Here is a 27391-nt window from a genome sequence, read left to right as displayed (position 1 = left end):
TCAGAGCTTCATTTTTTTTAATGTCATTTGGATGGTCATGTCGAGATATATTTACTAATTAACGTCCAAAAATGCGACAGAGGGTGAATGAATGATCAATGACTCTATTCCCATTCAGTGGTGCCTGGTGGCTTGGAAGTCAAATCGTAGAGAACACGAGATATTCCGGGCACCGTGAGGATCTCGGCCACCATCTTGTTGACCACCTAAAATAAACAAATAGCGACTTCAGTCGGGAAACTATTCCTTCTTTGTGAGGCAAGGTAGTCCATACCTCTTGAGGCAAATCCTTGCCCGGGATCGCGGGCACCCCGGTCATGAAATCATGGGTCTTGAAAGTGCGAATCACCACCGACCTTTGGAAGGAAGTTGTCCGTTCGATCACTGACCGGTCAAAATGAACGGGAATGAGGACCTATGAATTAGTAAGAGTAACGGTAGTGTCTTGATCCAGAACATGTTATAAAACCTGTCATGATTTCAGGTATAAATTGAAACTAAGTTTTCGTTGCGTAATGGCCAAAATGCATTGCAGCGGAAACCTTGTGAGAAAAGAAACAGGGAAGGCTACTGCAAACTAGTCAATTAAAGCAACGGAATCTCTTCTCAAATATGTTGAGGTAGCCATCTATCCAAGTTGTTATTTTTTTTTAAATATTTGATTATGTTTCCTCTTCAGTAACTATTTTCACTGATCTAAAAACTGTCAATAGATCGATTATAACTGAAATTGAAAGAAAAAATCGGCCAAAGTGGGAGATGGGGGAGACGGGAAGAAGCAACAAAGCAGAGAAAACCACTTACCAGAGGCATTTGACTAACTTTGTTAGCAGCCTGATTCATGAAGAGAGTCTGGTTGGCCAAGTAATCCACGAGACGAAGCGTCCCAATCACATGGTTGGTCAGCGTTGTCGGCGTGATATCCGTGACGGGGTGTTCCACGGGTCCGCCGAAAACGTAGCAAATACGGTTGACATTGTGACACAGACGCAGAATGATACGCGCAAAATAGAGCAAATCCTCCCACACGGGCTCCTTCTCGGACGAGAGACCCACGGCATAGCTGTACGTCCGACCGTCACCCTGAGCAATACAAACAATGAACTGGTTAACCCACACTGGCGCCTCTAGCGGCTGGGTTTCTCTCTCCAACTTACTTGCACACCCACGGTTCGAATGGGTAGAAGTGTGGAGAGGTATTTTTGCTTCTTGGAGATTTCGCCCAACTTGGCACGTTCCTCAATGGTGGTGATGCTGTCCACTCGATTAAGGAGAGCATGTTCCTGAGTGAAAAGAGATGATTTGCATTGATTTATTTCTTGAAGTACTGATCAAAAAATTCAATCAAAATCGGTCTTTTTTGATTGGCTTGGTAAATGATTACTAGGGGTCTGAAAAATTCACGCGAATTTTAACCATGAAATAGCCTAAAACCGATGACTTTACGGGAAATCGAAGGCTTTTTGTCATCATTGGGCAAAATCTAGAACTACAGCAAAAATAAAATTCCTTAATGATCAATTTTCCCGAAAAAAAAGGATGAAAAAAATAAGAATGAAATACACATTTCTCGTTTTCGCAAGTTTCTCGTGAGTTCCTTTATTTCGATTTTCTCTTCTTAGGAATGCATGTTTTGGTTGACATCGACTAGCAACTGAAGGATGTACTTCACTCTTTTCTATGAATCATGCCCTACGTTATCTGTGCACAATTGACTTAGATTATCACACAATGAAGGTATTGATTTTACACGCCATTGATTTCCGGGTTCTCTAAAATATGAACCTCACTTAGAAGTTGAAGATATTAGTCTACTTTGAAAATATTTTTTTCGTTGATTTCAAGACAAGATTCAATCCAAAGAGTAAGAAGTCCGTGAAAAAGAACAATCAAACAATTTTTGTCTTGAAAACCACCAAATATTTAAATAGCTACACAAATGTCACCTTTTTCCATCTTTTTATAACTGTTTTTTACGTTTTCGAATCTTATTTTGACTGGTTTTTACAACCTAAAAACAAACTATTTTTCCGATCCATTATGATTATTCGAACTCAAAACTGTTCAAGAATAAGCTTTCATGATTGGCACTGTAATTGTGAAATATGTCGTTAAATATAAAGATTGAGTTCATACACACAATTATGAAAGATTAGCATTACACTTGAGAATGCAAAGCACTGTATGTATTCTGTATGCTAATGGATGGCTTTGGTTCACGTAGATTCTTCATATCTGTAATGGCGTCAAGTTTTCCTAGCCCTCCAAGTTTTCCCAAAAAGGTTGAGTGACTAAATTCGATTTCAAACCGTTCACTTTTATATCAAAGTTCTAAGTTTCCTTGCTACAATGTCACATCATAATCATCCAAGTTTGCATGGCTTCAATGAGTTCAAGAACTAATGTTACAGAGGGAGAAAATACTTCGAAATATCTTGGCTTAAAAATTCAGAATCCAAAGGACGTTGCAGAATTCAGTTGAGGATGCTGGATGTTTGAATGAATGCGCGAGTTCCCATGGATGGATCTGGTTACAACTGCATTTGATCGTACGTCAAAGACGAGTGGTCCCATTTTTCTGGACAGCTTCGAACGAACTTTTTCGAGCACCCGACCATCGCTGAAACCAGAACAACGGTCGCAAGGTGCTCCACACTCGACAAAATAAACGTGGTTCTGAGGCTATCGAAGTCGAATTGAGGGTACATCTCCATGAACTCGGACAAATGCTTCCAATTCCAAATAACCAGGCCAGTCAGAACCAAAAGTCCGAAGGGAACAATCACGAACCACTGCTTCATGAAAGTCTTATTTCGGTTCAGAACTCCGAGGATGAAAATGCCTGCGGAGATCATAATCACGCCCAGCAGAGCCACATCCACCCAGATCAATTTCCGGGCTTGATCTAAAAACGGCTTCGATTCTGCCGGGACCTCGACCTGATTTTGTTGGATTAAAGTCTGGATGGATCGAAAGGTGGCCAAACCACATACTATCAACACAAGACTACCGCACACTTTGGCCCGTTTCTCTAAGTGAATGTGATCAGTTTGAGACATTTTGATAGACTAGACACGTCCAAGTGCGACATTCAATTAGTTAGGTGATTTTGCCTCATCACGTTTGCTTGGCCTTTTTTTTTGAAAAGTTCGTATGAATCCAGGTATATTTAGGCTTACCTTCTCCACAAGCTCTCCATAATTGACCACCAGTTTGCAAAGCACCTGAGTTTCAGAGAAGTCCTTCTCCATGTGAGGTTCTTTTTGACAAATGATTCGAATGGCGAGGCCAGGACCAGGGAAAGGATGCCGATGAACCAATTCAGAGGGTAGTCCCAGTTGCTCGCCCAAGATTCGAACCTAGGATGCATGGAATGCAAAGAGTAATACGTAAAATAAACGGAGCACATTGTTCGACGTATTCTAGTAGTACAATGAAGACGACCAGCAGACCTAGAGTGTTCGGCAGAAAGACTCTTTTCCAATGAGACAATAATGGCCCTAACGCACTTTCCTACAACACAACTAAATATTTTCCGCTCAAACTGAAAAATACATTTTTTTTGCTTTCCAACAATTTGTGTCTTTCATTGTGTTTGCAGAAAAAAATAAGTGCTTTATAGGAAATCAATCGGACGTTTTTGATTCCCAACAATTATCCATCTTCCATTAAAATTCACAGGAATGATCAATCACTTCCGTTACATCCCTGTCAAAATGATTACCTCATCCTTGTGGAACTCCGTGAGAGGTTCGACCACACGGCCCTCATTACGAAGCTTCCTCACCAAATCCGTGTCGTTGTGATGGGTCTTGATGAGATCGGCCTTCTCTGAGGCCAAGCCAGAGGCGGATTCAATGAGATCCGGACGAAGAGTGCCCTGGCCTAAGAACACCTCGGAGCTTTTCAAGTTCAATCGAGCAATCACCTAAGGGAAACAAACAACTTGGTGTCAGTCAAATCGTACATTAAGAGTGCGTTGGAACGAAATCGCCCGCTGACCTTTTTGGCCACTTCCATGAAGGTATCGCCAATGATGCGACGCTTGATCTCGGGATCGGTCTCAAAGCATAGTAAATCAGTCTTCCGTGTGGTGGCCAAACCATCGGCAGTTTTCTCCTGAATCGTAGTGTCACCGTCCAGAAATCGGAGACTGGCTTGCTCGACTGCAATAAGAACATGGATATCATCATTATTAATTCTTTAGGAGGAAGCATTTCTTAAAAGACTTGTATTTAGGACCTTGCTGGTGCAGGAGGTCTTTCTAAAAAAAAAGCCTTGGACGTCTCACAAGCTCAACGTTTCATGAAAACAAGCCACCGTGCATCAGTTACATACGAACATACACGGCGATCCTCTGAGGGTTTATGCTCAAAGTTCATTCAGTACGTTCACCTTGCCCGTCACAAAATCCTACGAGCGTGCACTTCACTCAGTTAGGAATACGTAAAACGTAGCTCAAACATCCGACAGATTGAACAAGGAAAATATAATTAAAAAAGTAAACCTAGCAAGTCTCAGTTCGAAGTGGTATGGTTGTCCTATGAGTGTGTCTCCCTTTAAATTCGCACCTTCCAGTATAGTCAAGCCTTTTCTTTTCAGTGTTCGAGTGTTCCTCTCTTTTTGGGAGAGGTAAGATATCCGACGAGTGTATTGTATTTCAGCATCCCTGTCCTGAGGCATCAGTTAATATTCTACATGTTTGTGAGTGTGAGCCTCTCGTTGACCGGTTGACTGACTGGCTGAATTTGGAGTTCATGGTCTCGATTTTTCGGCTTCCTCGCCGTCCAGATTTGTTTTCGAGCTAGAGCCGAGTGATGTCTGTACTTTACAAGGTGCTTGCATAAGGACCAAAGAAGTCACCTTTTGTATTTGGGGGAAAGATCGCGAACCTCTGGGGTAAGCCAGAGAAGATCGAGCAGAAGACGCCAGTCAGAAGAGGTAAATTCAAGCGAGAGTGGTAGTTCTGCTTTGGGAGCATTGTGAACGCTTTCAGGAAAAGACCTGCACACTCCGGACACTTCTTCGATTGTCGTTTGATATTATCCGGTTCTGAAAATGCTCTTCCCGTGAGACCAGCCTTGTGTGTGGAAGGAATCAAATGGTCGTCCGTTTGACCTTTGAATTTGAGTATGGTAAGCAGTTCATGTTCGTCCGTAATTGGCAACTTCAACGTTGGAACAGGACTTTTCTTGAAAACACTCGAATGGGATCCAAGCTTTCCGAGATTAGAGGGACAAGCGGCAGTGGGGGCTCTAAGTGTTAATAATAACATACGGAAAACCTCCAACGCTCCACGTTTCCAATTACACCCACACTCTAAGAGGAGCTTTCCATACAGCAACATAGATGGATGGATGGATACTCCTTCCAAAGAGAGAGAAAGAGAGCGAGTTCATTTCCAAGAAGAAACATTTGATGAGAGTTTCAATGAAACCTGCACGGGGTTGTGGGTGGCATTTCTCGCTGACTTGACCTCCACTTACTACTAGGAAAACCTAGTATATATATCCGAGCATAAATGGACAAAAAAGTAGCTTTCACGGGCTTAAAGGTTGTCCTTTCGTTGATGTATTCATCTAACTCTCTACTAGATAGACGAGAAGGCTCCCCTAACTTGAGTTCTTGATCGCTTTTCCACGAAGGTCATGAATCAAATTACAGCCCTTCTCCAATCAAATATGAGTCGAGTGAACTGACAAGTGCTTTCTTTTGATTTCGACTTGTTTGGCGAATATCTTAACATTCTTTAAAGTATGCCTTACATTCCGAGGGGAACTATTTTCTTATCTTTCAAAAAGCCACAATGCCTGCTCTGTTTCACGTCTTGTCGAAACATCTTTAGGAGGCGGATTTGAAGTTCACCCCATGACAAATCGCATGTCACGTGAATTTCAATGATGATTCTCGTTACATCTCTCGTACTCTTTCACTTGGCGATATCTGCAATCTTTCAGAGTATTTGAACTTCATGCTTCTTCTTCCATCGACAGATTGTTTTCAAGTCAGGTTTCTCTTCGACATTTGACCATAGAAGACTAGCATCTCAAACCCCAGACACGGAAAAGTCATTTAACAAAATTTTACTAGACTTTCACCTGATATAATGGTATCTTGTACAATACGTTTTTTCACGTACTTCCCATGGATATGTTTGGCTATGCCCAAACCTATCAAGCAATTGGAGCTGTTAATGAGGAGCTCAAGGTCGTACTTTGACAGAATGGTCTTGACCTTCAGGTTCGAACAATCTAATCCGAACATTGAAGTTCTCTTTCGTTTTCCGTTCGCTCGGTTGAACTCGCTCGGTAACTAGTAGTTCTAGTAGTTACTAATTACTAACTACGTATAAGGGAGTTGGTTGACCAGGTCCATTGCAGATTATGGTATATTTGAACAATGCTTCGTACGCTTTCTATTTTCGTCCACTCAAACTCAATAGAGTACAAATTCTCTAATTCAGATGCATAAACTACAAATGATGGTCTTTTTTTCAAATAGCTCATTGATTGGGCATCCATCCCGATCAACAATTTAAGTCCACACAATGGGAGTTCTGTTCAGTTACATCGCTTCCTTTCAAACACATTCATGAGACACTTGTGAACAACCTTGCTTTCCCTCATTCATGTTTGTACTTGCAATTGTTACAAGCAAATGTTTTCTAAAACGATAAAATCGTATGGGATATTATGTTCTCACCATAGATAAAAGAGAAGAGATATAACGGCTGATTAAGCGATCAGTCATAAGTCACTAATCTAAATATTTGCTCAAATACTCTATCGACTATGGACAATTGGAGAGAACAAAGCATGAATTTCATGGGGCTGAATTCGTCACGAATTCCGCTAATTTCATTCAACTCTTTCATAAATTAAATTTAGGCACTGAAGTCTGATAAAAAGCCACAATTATTCAAGCGCTTCCGTTGTCGTTGTTGTTCAAGTATGCCCTGCTGAATCTAGTATCTATGTACATACATGAATAATGCAGCATATTTCGGGTTCATTGTCAAATTGGTCTTTTAGTTAACCCGATATCACAAGCGTCATTAAAGTTGGGACTTCCGATGCAAAGCGATTCTATTCACACCTCTCGATCTCGATTTAAAACAACAAACTTGACTAAAATTTATCCATCGTTTGGCCTTCGAAGCCAACAAACTTTTGAAATGATCAAGCAAGCTGGTCAAAAGTTAAGATCAGCAGCATATGCCCTTAATTGGTGGGTGTGCTAAGATCAAATATATCAATATACGTAAACTTTCAGCAATCTCATTTCAAGTGTCAGATTTTCCCAAAGTGAACGCAGATTAGCGTTTAGAGGCTGGGAGAAGTAACTGCTTTCGAATATTATCCGAGAGATGGCTTGAATTAGTGCATAAATACTTGCTTGCATTTAACTGATCCCAAGTTTTCAAACTTAAAAAAAATCAAGGAAGACCAAAACACATAGAAAGTGACCCTGAATTACTCTTGAAAAGCAAGGAATGAGTTGACCAGTGGCTCACTACACTATGGGTTCCAAACTCTTTGGAATCTAGTTTAGCACAGAAAATGAAACACCTCACGGCCGGTGGCGTGTTTCACGTCTTTGAAAAACAATACGATCGATTGCTTAAATGCATTAAAGTCGACGGCGATTTTAGGGAAATTGATCTGACATCAATTTTTTACATATATATCATGTCAGAAAAGTTATGACAACAATCCTCTTTAAAGTTGATTTGCCCTCGTACATTGACTGTTTTTCAAATTCGCGGACGCATTTGCAATGAAAAGTTTTGTAATTCAATAAACTAGCCGCAATTTGTAATCCGCTTTCCCAATAAGGGCCCCAATAACCACAATGAAGTCAAGCAAGGTTGAAGGAGTGCAAATAAGTGTAATGACCGTCATTGCAGTCAAGTCTTGCTCAAACTATATGGAACGACTCCAGTAATATATATGGGATTGAATAGCTTTCATCGTCCGTACGAATACTACAGGGTGTAAAGAAATTAAGGGCCTCCATGGCTGTTTTTTGCAACATTTCTCCCTGCTCAAAGATTTTTTTGACATTAAACCACAAGCATTCATTAAGAGAAACTGTTAAGTACCTAGTGACATATTACAAATGGTCTATCGATATCCTGGTGGCGATGGGTAACCCTCTGATAGAGTGTCGACAAAACAATGTCTGAAAATTCAAGTGAGCGCTGTCTGAAGGTCAGAACCAAGGTTGAGGGCATCCTGAAGGCCGGTAAAGACATGGGAACGTTGGTGAGCCTTTCAGTGATCATCCTCAAACCATTTGAAAGTGGAGACCCTCATGCAAATGCCATAAATCCTTTTAGAGCAGACCGGCCAATGGCCGACATCTGGATTTTCAAGACTCAAAGTTTAGGTGGGCAAACATCAGATGGTTACCAATTTACTTTGGAGTAAAATCGGATCATTGGTGGTATGGTGTTATGTTTTTCAATAATCCCTTTTATTGAAAACTGGAGATTCAATCTGATAAAATCATTCTTTGAGTTAGGGGGTTGGATTTTCAGAAGCGACAAAGAGCGGCCCTTAATTTCTTTCCACCCTGTTCATCCCTAATCCTGACTATTTTAGATATCTTCATGTCCTTTCTCCTAATTTGAGAAAACAACATAGCATTATTAATAGATGGGGTGGGGCATCAAATATGGTATACGTTAAATTCACCCATTAGATAAAAAGGTAGTGCAAAATCCTTTCTTGGTATCAATTGAGCACCACATTTTACAACTGGCTGCCATGCGCTCTTTCAAGGTCTTACACATTTGATTACAAAGTATTGAGTTTCAATCGAGACTTAAATCAATTTTGTGAGAAAACCCAGACTAGAATTTCGTTAAGGTGCCATTGAGCGACAAATTCAAACACATTTTATGTCAACATATTGAACAATTTTGACAATACATTCATTCTCTTTTAAAAAAATATCTTTATTGCGAAAAGCATGTCTCATTGGATATGTACAGTATGTATACAGCGGTTCAAGGGTTGCCATTCGAGACAAATATCCACTAGAGAAGCAAGGTGTGGGCGGGTAAAAACAAATACCCGCCAAATAAACAAATAAAAAATGAACCCATTCAACTCGGTCAGGCATTAGTCAAATGCCATATAACAATCTCCATCTGCCTACCATAAGGCACAATAGTAACAAGAATAATTACTTGGTTTTGACGGAAATACCAAAACACATCTTCAGACAAATTCATGAGAAAAAAAGTTTGTTGCGGTACGTGTATTTTTTGATAAGAATAAAAACTTTCTTGCAAAAACCCCATAAAGGAATGTCATTTTCAAATTCATACTCGAAAATCATATTTTCATACGTCTGTAGACATGCACGTTTTCACTCTGAGCTAAAATTCTATAAAACAAAAAATCCAAAGTGTTCATTATGATCTTGCAAGCTAGAAACATGCAACGATGTGTTTTAGTATTCCCCGGGAAACTTGATAATGCTTTCCAATTGCAGGGTTGTTAATTAAACTTGGTATCAATGAGTCAGAAGGAAACAAGGTTGGTGCTTAGGGCTCTTTGGTTCGAATCGCCTTGAGGTTACCTTTTCCAAGGAAACGTTTAGACCCTAATTCGCACTTTGAGAACTAATTTGAAATCAGGCTTTGGCACCCATCTAGGTATACTACTTAGCTATAATATACTGTGAAAATGTACATTGCCCATGGATTTGTGTAGACTATGAGAACGAGACAAGTAAGAAATGCGTATCGATTTATGTCCAGGAAAATGGAGCTATTACTTGAAAGATGAATTCATTAAAAGGGTGGTCAAGCCTTACATATTGCCTATGATTGCTTTTTCAGACGTGGGAGACTCATTATTTTTTTGTTTTACGACCGTTCCTAATAATCGTAGATTAGGGTGGAGAATTGATTCACGTCTAGATATAACGATGGCTAAACAACAAGATCCGCATTCAGTAATTTTAAGATCAAAACTGTCAAGCCTAATGAGTATAAAAGCAACAGTCTCATGCCCCTCAAGGTAGGCATTTTTTAAAGCTAGCAGCACTGAATCTCAATTAGCAATTTCATCAGAAACAAACCATATTAAGTGGTCCATAACCAACTTGCGGTCACTCGACTTTCATGTAGTACAGTAGTAGTGCATGAACTGGTTAAAACTTGTGTCCGCCCTCTAGACCAGAACAGAGCATGGATGGTTCGGCAAACCACCTCGGTGTCTCCCCTTGAATGCATAGTAGGATCCATGGTAAAAAGTTGTTCATGACTCATGAGCGAGCCATTTCAAGAGCGTGCAAATAAAAAAAGGGCCCTTCTCAATGTCTTCAATCACTTAATTCCATTTTTCTCGGCATTTTTTTCATTTCTTTTCTTGAAATGATATTGTTAAGGAAAACAAAGGTTACAGCTTTGGACTCTTGGAGAGCTCAAGGGCTTTGATTGGAATCTTGTTCTGATTTTTTTCCATTAGACCGCGGCCTTGACCTCAAGAATCGAAGGCTCTTTCTGTTAATTAAGCGCGGGAGACTCGTGGAGGAGTGGTCTTTTTACACACCCAGAAGCCAACTGTAGAGCGAAGTTCGCCCTACTTGCAGAACCCAACTCAAAAGTTCATTTCAATGGCTTTATACTAGTCTGAAGAGGTGGCCAATTGAATTGATCCAATCGAGCGCCCAAGCGCTCCTAATAAGTATCTGTAGAATTAAAAGTAAGTCTTGGCCTTTCTGTCTTCTTCAGGTTCGAATTGATTCGAACCAAGAGGATGGGAGATCATCATGACCTTATGCTCAGAGCGAACGAACATTGACCTTTGGCTCGTTTGAGGGACAGAACGAGCAACGGAAGCGTCAAAGGGTTGAGGGGATGGAGTTCTTTGCCATTTCCCTGTGTTGCCACTCGTGAAACGGAGAAATCCTTGAGACTTTGTTTGACATTGATAAGTGCACAAGAACACAGGCAACAACCAACCAGCTAACCAACCAATCCACCCACCCACCAACCAACGAACGTAGTACGTAGACATCTCGAGGTACTGTACCCTGTTGTGTATTGTTCAGGGAGATTCGATCGGGTGTCGAGTAAATGTCAGGTGAGAGTGCAATTTCAGAAAACGAACACCAGGGTCACGCCAAGAAGATCGATAAACCCTGCATCGATGACACTCATGGCCAAATGGTTGTCTCCCAAGGTGCATCCTCTAATTGAATTGCACTGTTACCATAACCTTTAAAGAACAACAGATTGTCTCACGAAGGAATTGACGACTATCTTTTACAAGCTCAATTCAGGGTTGATGCCTCGGTGAAACTTTCCGTGGAAAACATTTCCTTTCATTTCACTTCGCTATGAAAAGGCATCATCGTTAAAAGCCACAAGTCGCGCAATTAAGGGAACATCATCTCTGTTTGGACCCACCCCAGAGAACCCAAAGCATCTCTGGGGTGTTTCTGGCTAAGCTTTATTTTCACTTTGGTCCCAGTTTCCCAACGAGATTCGGAGCACTCGTTCCACTTCGTTGTTGGAGGATAAATCTTCTGCAGTTCCATTTACCAAAATGGAACCTCTTGGACTTATCAGCTATCTCTGAATTATGTTGTCCGTGAGACTCAATGAGATTAAGGGATCATCGGAAAGAGTTGACGGAAATGTATTGACTTAAGTCGTTAAGTCCAGGAAGCATGTATACATACATCTCCTGTACAGCATGTAGTGTGTCCATGTACAGTATCCGCTAAAGCTCTTGATTAAGTGTCAAATATCTTCCTTCCTCTGGTTTCACGATACCTTACCAATCGAACAAGTATCTGGCTGCCCTTCCCTCTTTCTTTCTTTTGATACATATCCTGTCGTTGGGGTAAAGTCAAAACTTGCACATCCTGATTTACACTCTCTCTCGCGTGGAGACCCTCATTCTCAATGATAATCCCTTTTTTTACATCATCTCTTAAGTGGGAGGTTCGAATGAACAAAGATCACTAATAATCTAATAGGGAGCTCAACAATATCTTGGCACCAACCATTGGTCAGGTGGTGATTAAGGTAAAAGTGGGGAACCAGAATTGTCCAGTTTTTTCAAGTGACAGCCAGAAGCTGTATCACGAGAATAGGCTCCACATGAAAGTACACACAACCACGTCATGGCTATGCTGTACTTAAATGTGCCTTTTGAATGTATTTGGAATTGCTCACAAGTACGATCAGAGTGAGCCAAGTTCCATACAAAGATCAGGATCATTGGCGATGCTGAACTGCGCTTACTGGTTCAAGATTTTCATAAAGAAATAGGCGGTTATAACCAACCCAAGAACGGTTACATTCATTCCTACAGAAAATGTGACGCCAGTGGAGTCTCTGTGGTCACACATGTTTGTTGTTGTTGAGGGTGATCAATAAGTGTAATTTTTACGAATCCACGCCACTCACATACATAGGGCAAGGCCTTCATCAACTCTTTTCCTCACACTCATGATCTCGATTGCCAGGGATTCTCAGACAAATAAGCATTTGAGTTTTCAATCCCAAGAGCAATGAATGCGTTAATGATTTATTGATCATTGATCCAAGAAGTATGAATCGAGAACAAGAGGGTTGAAAGAGCATGAACAGAATGTATTTACTGAACATATGTAGAGCAGAGAATGACGCAATGATTGCATAGAGGCTTTTGAACGACGTCCATGCCGTACTTTGACCCCCTTGTTACTAATGTACTGAGATAACTCTTTATTCTGAGAAAATGCGCACATGGTCGAATCCGGCAAATAAAAACCCATCTATGTGTTCTTACAATCTCGCCCCGGTGATTCCCTACGTTGTGTTCCAAATCACTTTGATGCGGTCATATCTGGAGTGATTTGCAATAACAGAGTGATGTTGTAGGACGATAGGAAAAATTCAAAGATTTGCTGAGACTGAACAGCACGTACGGCCCATGCTAATGAGTGGTCATGGGGAAACATACGTGTATTTTCGGTGGCTCCTCTTATAATGGAAATATCTTCCTTCGCTTTAATTTACAAATCTAGCATGAGATTTTTTTCGAGCCTGATTTTCTAGTTAGCACAAGCAAAAGGGCACAGAGAGCCATTCCATGGTTCTTGTAAAAGACAGTAATATATGTCTTTAATAAGTAACTTTATCACAAAGGGTGCAAACCCAGAGCAAACATGCTCGTCTTTATCATTGTGTCGTACGAAAAAAGAGCTCGGTGCTTTGCTCTACTGTATGCACGTAGTATGTAATGTGTCGTGTGAATTGAATGATGAGCGCGCGCGTCTTCTCTCACGTTCTTTTCACGTTACGCTAGAGAGAATCAAAACAGACCCAGGTTCTGAGTAAGAAAGTCAGTTATCCTGTAGCTTTGGCTCACAATAGACCTGCCAGTTTCATCAGTGCTATTCGTATTTAAAAAAGAAAAAAAAGAGGACCACACATTTGTACAAGATGCTTCAAAGTCATCGAGACTCTGAGGAGTTTTCTTCCATTTCATCTGATCCAAGGTGCTTGGGTCATCAAATGGATCCCCGCCTCCTGGAAGTGTTCCATCATCGGTTGGCTTTCCAGCAACAATCAATGTGAGTTTTGCTCTAACTTCATCTTGATACCAATACGATTTCTAATCAAGCATGGAGAGCGAGCAACAAAATGTGGGACGGTTTTGGTTTCTGGGAATTGAGTAGGCGAGAGCGGAAATACCTTCAGTATGAGCCTTGGTGTTCATCCTCTACTTTAGCTAACATGCGTCACTTGTCCCTATCCTCCGGTGAGGTCATGTTGGACAGGATATTGTTCTCATCGTCCTTATCCTTCTAAAGCGTTTGTTTAATTGCCATTTATAACTAGCGCTTTGTTCTTAAACCAAGCCGTCGTAAGTCAAGAATTTCGTCATTATTGCGAGACTGGGTCGAACAATTTCCAGCCCGGGAATCCCAACATTCTGTCAATCATGACTCATTGATCGCAACATTGAATTCATTGTAGATAAATTTGATAAGCTTGGGTCCTCCGTTGGCGCGAAGTTCTCGATGCCATTTGCATATTGTTTCTTATCGGCCCTCTCTAACCATGCACCATGAGTCAATGATAGGGATGATGTTCATGAATGCTTCAGAACGGAACGGACACGGATGGTCTTATCAGTGCTTCTCGGAAATCTGAACGCCTTCCAACCGCCACAATTGGCATTGAAAAAGGCTTGAAAAGGCTAACATCCTTTTTTGTTGACGACCACCGTCGTTCTCCCTTGGGAACATCAAATTTACAACGTGATGTAAGATCAATGAGAGGCCGTCCCTTATCTTTGTACCTTTTTCGCAACGAGAGCAATAATCGCAATCATCTAACTGTATACTTTATGAGTTGACGATTCTGGAACGCAACACACGATCGAGTACTTCAAAGTTTTTGTGTGCATTATCTTCTCCATGTGCGTGTTTCATCGCTTACACTACGTACATAGTATTGGCCAATATGCTTAGAGATTAGTGACTTGATCTCTGGCAGGATGGAGGATGGGACGAGTGTTTTCAGCAAGCAACCTGAGCGAAATCTCACATGTGGACGTACGCTTCGGGATCAAAATTAGAGCACGCACAAACATACGAGACAAGAGTGATGTAGTACATCTTGTTTATCAAACAAACTAATTCATGATGTAGTCGCGGCCGGAGCTTGGGGATCCAATACAGCTCTGGGTATTTTGTTATCTGCCGAGGTCCGTCATTCGCTGATTCGCTCATTCGTTTGTCCGTTCAGACTCGAGTTCAGCCCGAAGCGCAAACAAGCACGTCTTCTTCTGGCGAACGTTCTCGGCTCTTGGACATGGATGGGATGATAGTACGCGCCCTTTTTGGCGCTTATGCAAGTTCGGGGAGAATACACTACTTGTTACACAAAGAAGTGGGATCCTGATGTGCTTGGAACTTCTCACGTTGATGGAACAAACGGTCTTGGAGGGCCACCATCAAAAAGTACTCTATGGTAGCGCTACAAAACCAAAAGGGCATAGACTGGGCTCTATTATGAAATAGTGACATCACAGGCCGTACAATGAAAGAGAGGAGACAAATATCAGGTTCCGGAAAGGCACATCTCTGATCTGCTCACTAAGGACTTCCAAGAAATCTCTGCTCGCCCACACTTTGGATGGTGTGAGTGTCTAAAAAGCTAATGCTTCTTTGAATCGCAGATATACGTAGATAGAGGAGTGCTTGGTACATAATATCAAGCGAGAAGGCCCTTGTCTTATTCCCGGAACACCTTGTTTGCCTCCTTTCCCTTCGATACTAAAATGGGACCTATTAGTGTTTCGAGTTCCAGGGAACATCGCGTATTTTGGGATAGCGGATGAGGAGCTTATATTTGTGCGTGATTGCGCATTGCTCTGGACTCAACTTCGTAGGTTGTAGGTGGTTCGACACTCTTCCCTCAAGTCACACTGTCCAATTCAAGGCCCCTTTGATTCCGGCAATGAATGCAGAAAACATAATTTGGATTCCACACGGATTGCAAACCTAAAAGGGTACTTTCCGCCTTCGTCACTCCTGAGTACGTAAGGCATGGCCAAGACAATCAAACTGGATGGGGATTATGAAGTACGCATGTGATCGGCATTCTGGAATTGGCCTTCATTCCAAGAAACTGGGATTCACGCACTCGTCGAATGTTCCTGTGCCGTTGTGCATTGCCTCTCCGATCTCTCTCACTCGTTAGTAGAGTACAAGGGTACATTGTTGAACGAAGGCGAATACAGCAACGCACTTGGCTTTGCGCTTAGCGAGATTTGATCTGCAGCACTCGGTCCAGCAGGCCGGATCATACGGGCTTGTCAAAATAAACACGCTCTGCGCACGGGTTGAACTGTTTTCTTCTACGACAAAGCGCCCTTATCATCGAGCGTGACGGTGGAAGAGTACACAGAGTACACACTCACCACGGGTAACGAGGAGTCTTCTTACTCATTCGGGCAAAGTACAACTCGGTCTGTTAGTAGATCCAAGTGACACTGACCCACAAGTTGTGAAGATTGTCTCCACAAGATTGGAAGCCCTCATCAGTTCATTTGTAAAAGTAAAAAGCTACACTAAAGCTTTCAGTGCTTGGAGACACCCGGTTGGACATTCTTTAAGAGGCGAACATTGGATCTCGTCTGTGACAACACTCACTCGCTCATGCCTTGTTGTAGAGTACGAACCATACATCCCTGAGGTGAGGCCCGATACAAAGGTCGAATAAGACCTTCACATTTGAGCGCTCTTTCTATGTAGGCCTGTATCCATGAGACGAGAGAGGCTGGATAACTAGATGTATACATACGGCAGATTGTCAATGTACTAAAGATTCAAAAATAAACAGGATCTGACCACAATCGTTCCATTCCTATTTCAGGCTCGACATGCCACCTCAAGAACTGATGGCTCGCTTCGCAAAGTCCCATGGCATTGATGGCGCCGTGAAGCTTCTCCACGATCTTCAGGCATACCAGAGACCCGAGTTAAAGTATTCTGTGCCATTTGGCATGCCTCCGTTCGCTATGAATTCAAGTCAACCCGATTTCCTCAGCCTCAAAGACAAGGGGGAAAAGAAGAAGAGACGATCGAGCCCCAAACATTTGTCCTGCCATGTGTGTGGGGATCGTGCTCCCAATCATTGCCATTACGGTGGCATCGCTTGCTTCAGTTGCCGAGCCTTTTTCCGCAGGTCTGTGCCCAAGTATGACACCTATACTTGTTCTTCAAGTAGCAATTGTGTCGTCACTCCAGCCACGAGAAAGAATTGCCAAAAATGCCGCTTTGACAAATGTGTGGACGCTGGTATGAAAGCCTCTTGGGTGCTTTCCGATGAAGAGAAGCTGGAACGACTCGAGAAGAAACGTTCCAGGAAGGGACAATGTGTCATCTCGAATGATTCGTCGGGATCCGCAAGCCCGGTCTCCGCCTACACGCCCCCCAGCTCCCAATACGATCAGATGAGCGAGTCCAGCGAGGGCCAATCTCGACCAGCATCTCAGGAATCGTTTGGGGTGCCTCAGGAGTCCCGAATTCTCTCCTACCACGAGGAAAGGTGGATTGATCAGTGGGTTGGGGACCTGCAAACCACTCGAACCACAGTCGAGATGAGTCCTCAGCTTTTGGATCAGATTGTTCGTCTCACCCACACTTACGAGACCATCAATACGGACACGATCGTGGAGTTTTTCAAGACTGTCTACTGCCGTATTGTAAAGTTCGTGGGCGAGATCGAAAGCTTCTCAACCCTCACCGATGCGGACAAAAAGAGTCTCCTCTCCAAAAATATGGACATGCTCTCCACGATCCAGTTGGCCTCTTCTCTTCACACCAACGGCGATGGCAATCTTGAGGCTCAATTCCTTTACACGGGCCATTACAGCGAGATCTCTCATCTTCGAGGCAATCACGGCATTGCCATGGAGCAGATATTTGTAGAGCCGTGGGCGAAGAGCGAGACTCACAAGAACTATTTCTCGTCCACCATTCGTCAAGTTGCAAAACTCCTCCGCGAAGATACCAAAGTGAGCACCTTGTTCCAATTGGTGGCCCTATTCCATACCGAGAATGTGGAGCTGGACAACAAACGCGAGATTGAGTCGGTTCAGGAAGGCATGGCTACTCTTCTCCATAAGTACCTCAAACAAAGATACGGCCACCAAATGGCCAACTCAACCTTTTCGAAACTCATGACTTTGCTATTCGATTTGAGGTGCTTGGCCGAGATCCTCACCGGAGACTCTTGAGACTCCGCCCCTCTAATGGAGTCCAATGCAAACAGAGCACCAAAACACTACCTAATATTTACGACACGCCTCTCCGCAGCGAGTCGTCAATCTCAAGATTTTCGTTTTCTTTAGTCCCTTGTTTTGTTGAACGCCATTATCCATAACACACTAGCTTTGCCGTGATCTTACTGTCAATCCTATCTGTGATGTTAATGAGTTGTGCAATTATTACGTCCCCCCGAACACTTGATTATTGTTTATGAATTAAAAAGCCTAATCCAATAAAGCAATCGTGCCAGAACATAAAGCATACAATTTATGGTCTCCTCTTTGGGTTTTGAGGTAAGGGGCAGAGCGAAAAATCGGGATTTATGGCACAAAAAAAAGCATTGATCTGGTTGGGCTCTTGACATCAACAAAGAATGAGATTTGCACAATAGGATCCTTTTTTTCAAAAAAGGAACTGCAATTCTTTTGTATGTCTAAAATGGTGTTATCATTTAAAACGACCGAAACACACGAAAAAGAATTATTCTTGACTTATTCCTAACTCCCCATCAAAATAGTAGCGTCTTATTGCAAGTCTAAATGTATTTCCCCAATACTTGAAAACTCTATTAACAACTTCTATTGCTATTATGCGTCTAAGTGACATCACGCATAGTTTCGAATCACATAGGCATTACTTAAATCTGGGCAAAAACAAAACGCGGAATTTCGAAGTCATGACAGGATACTGCATCAAGAACAGTTAGGTTTTCGGTGAGCTTTTTCGATAGTTTTTCGTAGGCATGACATTGCACTTCTTTTTCCTAAAATTTCCATCTCCCACGGCCACCATGGCTTCCACCCTGGGTCGAAAGGCCGCACATGTGCTGACCACGCACTCTTCGAACAAAGACTTAAAATCGTGCTCTTTTTATGGCCTTGCTTGAGGCCTCAGGTAGTCAACGTTTTTGTGAGGCTAGTGGTAAGCCTTTCGCTTGACTTCGTCCCAGACTGTGCTGAAGGGGCTGCATCCTTGGCCAGACTTTGACCGCGTTCTCCCTACACCATTTCCGAGTTTTGAAAGCCTTGTGGGCAGGCACAGAGTCCGGCTACCAGACAGAGTTGCCTGACACAGTTCTCCATGACCTTGAGCTACCTCGCAACCCTCTTGGGCAACCAGTGCGGCGACATGCGCTTGCCATCGCTGGCCACTACATCCAGCATCTTAGGTGAGGAGGGATGCTTGGACATGTTGATGGGAAGGACATCCTCCACTGCGTAAGCAAGATGCCGATCATTACACTCGTCGTCCACCTGATCCACAGTCCACGGCTTCTTATAAGATGGCTTCTTAAAAGATGCCGATTTGTTGAACTTTATCTGTTCAGTAGCTTCTTCCCCTGGGCCAATCTTGTGGTCTTTGTTGCCTTTCTAAGAAGCTGGCGCTTCCTGGGGACGTAGGAGTGGGTACCCAAGACCATGAAAACGTTGGAGACTGTACCCTTGGTGACCTGAAAGTCCTTGCCGAATTTCCTTATGAATTGTGCTGGATCTATCGCAATCTCGCTTGAAAGAGAGGCCAGGAAGGACACGTTGATCTTCCAATTGTGTTCACCAGTGGTAGGCTACCCGGAGATGCTATTCCCGTCCTTAACTTTGTTGCAGACACCTTGGCCAAGGTTTTGCTACAGTTCAAAGTAAAATATTCTCTGAGGTCCAAGAATAAGGATCTTAAAGGCATCATCACTCATCACCGTTCCGCGATTTGCTTTATCTCGCTGTACTTTAGCACACCTTTGGGCACAAGTCCGCAGCAGAAATTTAACAGCAGACATTTTACTTTGTCCTGTTATAATCTAGCGCTACCTATTTTATGGGCTTTGCATATTAAATGTAAAGATAAGGTACCATTGCTTATCTATCGTGGCCAAAGCCGGGTTGAGCTTTCCCGATATACAAAACGATGATCACAATTTAAATAGACACCACATTTCTAGGTAACTTCTCTGCTTTCGACTTCAGGTTCAAACGACGTTAGCAAGCTGTCAATCTAGGGTGGTATGAACAAGATCTCGTCAAAATGTCAATACGCTCAACACTCCACAGAGCGGCTATTCAGAATGCTAGGACAATATAGTAAGATTGAAAAGGTACAAAACCAATTGAAAGATACTAGTAGCATTGCATCGTTGTAACGGTCCCACACAACTGAAAATTGGTTGTTTTTCAGGTAAGGGGAAAATGTGCTTTCCTGGGTGTATTCATATGAATTTATGGACAAAAAATGATATTAATTTGATACCATTTTTGGTGTCAATATATCTCAACCATGTTTTCCTTTCCAAAATATATAAACACCTATATAAAACATAAAATAAGGAGGCTGTGTAACGTTGGAAATGAAAGTGTTTGATTTTCATAAAGAGTTACGGTAGCGGCTTATACCATTCCATTTTTTTTGCAAGAGAAACGGTGAAGGAACGTATATGCCTCACCAACGGAACGGGAACTGTAATCCTTTCCTCAAATAGAGGAACTGCTGAAGACCTGATAGGGATGTTTGGTCTCCGATCAATGCTTTCCAAGATCACTTTCAGCCAAGCAACCCTAACCAGAACACCAAACTCCGGTTTGTTGTCAATTCGAGTTTTAGACCGTCGAGAAAGTGGCCCTCCCTCCGGTCGGGGCAATTCGTCAAGATTTAGTTTTGGGCCCCTGTTGATGTTTGGGGTAGCTTTGAAGCCGTTAATGCAGTGTCATTACCTATAGTAATGCTTGAACAACTAAATCGATTCCTTCATCTTCGCCAAATTTATGTACGAGTACTTATCCCGCAGACAGCGTCATATCAGAACGGAGTGAATTCCACGTCAATACGATTCGGCGCACATGTGCTCGTACAAAAAGTGAATTCAAATTCAAATCCGAATCAGTTTGACTCTTCTAATTCTAGAGAGCGCACGTGTGCTCAATAAAATATAATGATTCACATTTAATCGCAAATGTTTGCCCTTCTTCTTTAAAGATACAAGACCTCCCCCGCGACCACGAGAGTAAAGTACACGCACGCAGGAAAGGGGAAATTCGCCAACAATTCTTGGTCCAAATCCTGCACGTAAAATTGCTACATTCAAGCCTGGCTCAGTTATTAACCATAAGTGATTGGGTATCAGTTGACTCCTTGGAACTCTACGTAGAAAGTAATTGAATGACGTTCATTCTTTACACCCATGCGTCACACTTTTCCGAACCATGAATAAGCTCTGGTATTAGAAACCATGACCAAACCGTCACGTTTCAAAATTGAGGCCATGGCAAGATTAAAAGAACAAATGATTCTTAGACGGCGGAATCTCAACAGAACATCAAAAAAAAATACTTCTTTTTCATTGCGTGCACTTTTTTGTTCTTCGACTTGTTGCCTTCCGCGCCACGTTGACGTAAACGTACTTGATGCTAACGATTTTTGACTTCAGTAAAACCGATACAAAATGTTGAGGTCTTACCAAAATCCTCAAGTTCTACTCTTTTTTGAAGAGCAAAACAAACTAAGAACAATCAAGACTCACCCATGACAGGCAAACCAATCTTTTCCAACGATTCCTTGACTTGCTCCGACTCGCCTTTCCTCATAAAACCGTTGTCGATATGGATGGCAATCACTTGGTCTTTATTCAAGGCCTCATTCAGTAACGCTGCGCAAACCGTCGAGTCCACGCCACCCGACAGTAACATCTGGAATACAATGAACCATTATTTCAAGGACAACTTGAGGGCAGAACTGGCAAATTTATCTATCCAACACGGTGGGTGACCTTTTATATTAGTCACTAGACGACAATTTCTATCCAATGTTTACCACTTTGTCCATCTGAACTTGAAAGCTCTTGTGTCAACGCCATTATGCTCCACACAATGTAAAAATGTTATTTTCTTAGGGCCTCTTACTCTCCAAAAACTAGTCAAGTTTGATGGAGTTCTAAACCCAAAATAACCACAAGGGCAAAAAGTCAGCGTATAAGTTATAACTTGTTTGTACATGTCTGATCATGTCCATGGTTAGACCCCAACGAATACTTTGGGGCTAATCAAAACTCGATACTGACATGGCTTCCATGAAAGCTGGTGCATCGGGTTGGATCAAAATAATCTTGACAGAAACTACAATCGATCTTAATTACTCTTATTGGCCGTCTAATGGCAAATTGGTCTCACTTTTATGTTCCTGAAAATGATGAATGGGTACATTGTTTTTTTCTTCCTCTTATCGCTTTAATCTGGATGTTATGCCATTAGTGTGCCAACATCAAGATACTGATTGGATGTTCTCTTTCATCATCAGTATGATCTTCCTTTTTGATCGGAATCAAACGTAGGGCTGTCCATCAAGTTCAAGAGAAAGGGGAACAGATATGAAGGCCAGGTTCAAGAGGTTGTTGAAACGATGTCATCATGGTTCCCAATCTGGCCTAATCAGATCTGGTCGATGACATTTCACCAGAACGCGAAAGTACAACATCTTTCTACATTCAGAACTTCCACGTAGATCGATCAAGAGGAGAAGCTAATCAACTACTCCACGGAAAGGCAATTCCTGAGAATCTGGTTAGCTTCCAAGAAACCGAAGTCATACCCCAGAGTGGGTGGAAGAGCTAAAGAGCATCAATCACTAATATTAGGTTGGAAACATACTAGGAGACACTCTTTGTAATTCAATAAAAAACCAATTGAAGTGATTTGATCTACAGAGGTTTCTTTCAATCCCGACTCATTTTTGGAACTGATGCAGTTTAACATTTTGATTTAGCTTAATACTCAGCAAACAAAAATTTGTCGTACTCCACGAAAGATAGACCTGGGATTTTGATTTTGAATGACATGAAGAAGATAACCAAGAATATGAACTTCACCCCAAAGCGATGTTATTCTAAGAAAAAAAATACGTAACATTTTGCTGATATTGTTTTTGTTGTTGCTACGGCCAACCAAATTTTGTAAGACCGAGCTAAGCATTGCCTTATCTTATAAGCCTTAGATCGTTTCAATGATTCAACACTTACCAAAACTTTATGCGGCCCAACTTTGTTTTTGATGTACTGAATGCATTTCTCTTTACGATCTTGGATGGTGAAATTGCCACTTAATCCACAAACATCGTACAAGAAATTCTTCAGCATTGCTCGGCCATTGTCAGTCAAATCCACCTAAAGGTCAAACCAAATGTTTAGGGAAAGTATTAGGAAGACGGGGATTGCTTGCGTCGCTATTTGAGTGACGAAAACTCGGAGATACGTGGTTAATTGAGCTTTTGAAAGAAGGGCTTGACATTTTTTCAGGAGAGCTCTACAAAGTGTATCGTGGATAATGATTCCTGAGAAGTAACCTTTTCTCATAACAACTTCAAAAGAGGCTTGCCGCTCTTCCGCTTTCTTCAGAACCCAAATTTGGAACTCCATGGGATTTCTTCCCGTGACATCTAATGTTTTTATAGCATTACCAGCGCGTGGGACGAAAACGAAGCGCACCTGAATCAGGTTGATGAGATACGAAAAAAAGAATGACTCAATTGTCATTTTTGAACAAAGTTCAATTTGCATTTCATGTCCTTATAACTGACAGATTCCTTAGAGGCGGAACGGATTGTCCATTGAATTGAATATGATTTCCTTTCCAAACCGATCGGTCTATTTTTCATCAATACAAGCCAATTGGGAAAACACTTGCCTACTAAAGGGGGGTTTACAACCTCACATTACTCCAGGAAACTGAACCATAAATTTAGAACACTTGATTTACACATACACAGGTGTCCGTCCATTTATGGCAAACCATCCAATAAAAACCAACCAAATACATTCAGTTGCTCACGTCAGGGACTAAAAAAGGTCTTTTTGGGATTTTTGAAACGATTTCTTCTAACGTATCGGGCAAGGGAACAAAGAAGAAGTGGAGATCAGAGCAGATAACTTACCTACATGTATTACTTTGCTTGAAGTGAACATATTTGAAATTCACGAAAATTTCGAGTCAACGTTTTACGTTTGGGGTGAACACACTTTTCGTAGGAATATTTGACGAGCATTCAATAGTCTTTCAAGATATCTAATTTTATTCTTAGAATATATAATCCTATAGAATATATGATATCCCATTTGATACTCACCTCGGGATGAAACTGCACCCCGAAAATCTTGTTCTTCTCGTTGGCAATAGCAGCAATCAGAGATCCAGACGTGGCGATGGTCTTGTAGTTCTCAGCCACCCTATCCAAACTGTCTCCATGCGTGAGCAATACATTTTGCTTCTTATCCAGTCCCCTACAACCAATTGAAGTAAAAAGCATATCATCAGAAAAGTTCACCTTATGCATACCGAATTCTTCAGACATTTCTCGCAACAGTTTGGTTGCTGAAACGAGACACACAATTTGATGGCAGATAATAAATTACAAAGAAAGATGTTAAAGGGGCCTGAAGTCCGGAGTATTTTCAAACCCTAACCCTCTGGCTTATTAGAAACGTCAGTACTGAAAAACATTATCATAAGTTTAAAAAACATTTACATTTTCGAAGTAGTATTCATGATACCCCTTACAAGCAGTAATGTAGTCTCACGTACAATCTAGCGATTCCACAACTTGTTCTTGATTTCAAACATGAGGCACGAATCTTATCATAGTGCTTGTTGCAAGCGGTTTGAGGGTGACTTAGCATTGATTGTCAAGGAAGATAATAAGGCATTTGGGATTTGTGCGTGATGTTCCAATTAGGGAAACCAAGTATGGATCAATGAATGAAGTTTCCGACGATTTCCAGGAAACACAATTACAGTAAGTCTTCCTCAAATTTACAAGAAAATCCCATTCTCAATACGACTTCCCCATAATCAAGCATGTTTTCTAATTCGTGCTTTCCGGAGCTCGTGGACAAACTACATACATACGGCGGAGGAGCATTGAATAACCCCCTATAATGATTTACAGCCACAACTCTTTTGGCTCATGTGGCACAAAAACGTTTTCCACATGTCACGTCGGGCAAATATCGCTTTTTTCTTTGACGGCCAATTTGCTAAGAATGGGATCTGAGTGAACATTCTTACTTGAACAGAGAACATTTGGAATCGATCTCTATATCGGTCTGGCCATCCTCTCGAATATCTTTCTTTAAGACAGTGCCTCCAAACTCCTTGTTGATCATTTGCATCCCATAACAGATCCCGAGAACGGGCAAATCAATCCGGAACAGGTCGGGATCGTAGCGAGGTGCATCGGCCGCGTACACGGATTTTGGTCCTCCGGACACGATAATGGCGCGATAACCGGCTTCCTGTGAGGATGATATTAGAGGACCGATTAGCCATCCATTGCTGGCTTCCTCTCGGGATATCTTTTATGTCATTAGGTGTCGATTCAAGATAAGCTGACCGCCTGTAATTGGTTCCCATCGAAGCCGCCAGCAAACAACCAAGACGCGCTATTGATAAAGGAAGCCCGGGGCTTTAAGATGAAAAAACGAGCCAGAGTTCGGTTTCAAAACTACCTGAAATTGCCTCCGCAGTGCACGCTCAAGGATCACACTCATATCATACGGAACACTTTTAGTTGAATTCTGGCTCATCGTGCTACAATGATCAACCTCATAAAAATGCAATGTTCATGCAACGGACTTGAATTTGAAATGGTTAAATGACGTGTCCAAAAAGGGACAAATAATCGAAAGTGAGTTAACCATCTACCAGTCATCGCATTTGTAGCTTAGAAATCTTTCCCAGTTAATGTCATTTTTTTTTTAAGCAACTCCATTGGAATGCATGAACTTTGCCAATCACGTACTCTCTGGTGACTGAAGGAAGCTTTCAAATGTGAACATCAACCGACCCAACTAGATGATGAGCAGTTTGGTCTCTGAATTGGAGAATGTATAGTGCATGATGGAGTGGCTACTATACGATGGACTTAATCGAACTCCTCCCCTTTTCGGCTGGGCAAATGCTAATAAACCATTTCATAATCTTATTTCTTAGTTAAAAATGTTTGGTTCATCATGGGTTTCGTCTCATTGATGACGTCTTAGCTACTCTTTCTTGGGTCAAGGTGATGTACCAAACGATCAAAATTGAATTGAAGATGTTTTCACAATTAAAATCAGAGGAAAGAGCTACATTTCGTTCTTTGGAAATTTAGAGCTAAATATGTACGTATCAAGCATTTAACCCCCGACTGGGCTCGAGTCCGGCCAAAATTGGGAATGGGGCAGGACTCGACGCAGCATTACCGGATAGAGAGAGAGCCCTGGCTAACTAAGATGATCGTTCGGTCATGGATTGAGTTGGAAAAGGGCATGGCATCCGCCGGGGGGTACTCGACCACGTTCATTAAAAACTACCCTGGAGCCAGTCCGTGGGCCAAAAACGGTCCCAAAAGATGCCACTTTGGGAGTGATCTCAGGGTTGGCGGCCGGCTCATAGGGTTATGACTGAGGCTGGCCGGCCAGAATCCGGCGGAACTGGCTTCGTTGGTTACAGCGCCAGGTTGCATGAACACGGGTGAGCCATTGCCCTTGTCATTGCCATTGTCATTGCCATTGTCATTGTGGAGGGCTAGGGTGGATCACGACGATCGTTGGGCTGCAGGTATGAACTCGAACCCCCGCTGAAGCCCAATGAGACCTGCGTACCTTAATGTGATAAGCCGACGTGGTTTCCAGGGGCGCCACCACGGTTTGCACCTGAAGCTCGCGACATTTGCGGTCGATGACCTTGCCGAACTGCGAACCGCAATCTAAAATGATGACCTGGTCCACGCGCGAGCCGGGGGCATCCGCACCCGCCACCTCATCGCCGGGTAGGACGTCGGCACCCGCGGGCGTGGTGGGCGACATGCTGCTGGCCCCCAGAAGAAAGCGGACGACTGAGCTGACGGACACTCTAGCTGGCAGCCTCCCAAATCCCAACAATCCCAACAATCCCAGTCAGTTCCAACCGGCCCGAATCCAAGTCCCGCCAGGGGGCCGATCCAATGGGTCAGTGGGTCAGTGGGTCAGGCAGTCAGGCAGTCAGGCAATCCGGTCAAAAATCACAATCCGGAAGATGCGGCCCAGTGAATCAATCAAACGTGAATCAACGTGAAGCAGAGGAACATGAAATGATCGAATGAGACCTCAAACGGACTTTCCGAGTCCGATTTTGGTACTTGAGTTGCGTGATTATCAATTTGCAGCATTGCGTTACGGAATCATCAATGCCATCCTCAACACCATGATTCCTCCAAAGAAGATCACGGACATTTTTGACCCTTCCATTACATGCGTTTCGTTTCTGATTAGATAGGACTGGATTGAGAAGGGCCTCTGTATTTAGAGGAGTTCGAAAGTGAGTTCAGCTCACCATAGCAATTTCATTTTAACTCCTTTCCATAACAATGAGTTTACCTGGGCCCCAGATCCAGACCAAACACATTTACATAATATTCTTTGATTCTACATATCAAATAGGCTTTAGCTACCCTTTAATGTATTTCGAATGTTTCAAATGTCACTTGTTGAGCCACTTTCTATATTTCTATTTAAAAATGCCTGATTTGAATCTGGTGTTGCTGTAATTGCAGATAAGGATGCCTGAAAAATAAATTAAGCCTTAGAACCAACTCTTAAAGCACA

At 42.3% G+C, this 27391-nt stretch overlaps 2 protein-coding genes and 1 long non-coding RNA gene across 5 annotated transcripts; 2 read left to right on the top strand and 1 right to left on the bottom strand.

Moving 5' to 3' along the window:
• Window positions 1-26877, bottom strand: LOC131882655 (GMP synthase [glutamine-hydrolyzing]-like). Its single transcript, XM_059229877.1, has 12 exons — window positions 26411-26877; window positions 24834-25060; window positions 23896-24049; window positions 22793-22936; window positions 21302-21467; window positions 4003-4166; window positions 3725-3928; window positions 3180-3359; window positions 1158-1283; window positions 805-1083; window positions 275-415; window positions 1-206 (listed from the first exon to the last, which is right to left on the bottom strand). Exons 1-12 carry the CDS (start codon window positions 26612-26614, stop codon window positions 105-107), a joined length of 2091 nt encoding a protein of 696 aa, XP_059085860.1. The 5' UTR covers window positions 26615-26877; the 3' UTR covers window positions 1-104.
• On the top strand, window positions 4669-18051 carry LOC131882656 (nuclear receptor subfamily 1 group I member 3-like). Of its 3 annotated transcripts, none has more exons than XM_059229880.1 (2): window positions 4669-5135; window positions 16397-18051. In XM_059229880.1, the coding sequence occupies exon 2, from the start codon at window positions 16404-16406 to the stop codon at window positions 17760-17762; it is 1359 nt and encodes a 452-aa protein (XP_059085863.1). In that variant the 5' UTR covers window positions 4669-5135; window positions 16397-16403; the 3' UTR covers window positions 17763-18051. The 3 variants fall into 3 exon arrangements, with proteins under 3 accessions (XP_059085863.1, XP_059085861.1, XP_059085862.1); XM_059229878.1 differs by lacking the exon at window positions 4669-5135 and adding an exon at window positions 13317-13584; XM_059229879.1 differs by lacking the exon at window positions 4669-5135 and adding an exon at window positions 13609-16216.
• Window positions 25311-25749, top strand: LOC131882661 (uncharacterized). Its single transcript, XR_009373517.1, has 2 exons — window positions 25311-25452; window positions 25528-25749. It is a non-coding gene; the product is annotated as an uncharacterized LOC131882661 (long non-coding RNA).
• Window positions 26878-27391: the final 514 nt, after the last annotated feature.

This window comes from Tigriopus californicus, chromosome 6 (assembly GCF_007210705.1).
Source record: "Tigriopus californicus strain San Diego chromosome 6, Tcal_SD_v2.1, whole genome shotgun sequence".
Lineage (NCBI taxonomy): Eukaryota > Metazoa > Arthropoda > Copepoda > Harpacticoida > Harpacticidae > Tigriopus > Tigriopus californicus.
Note: the sequence above shows the minus strand (reverse complement) of the source record. Positions and strands in the feature narration are given on the sequence as shown.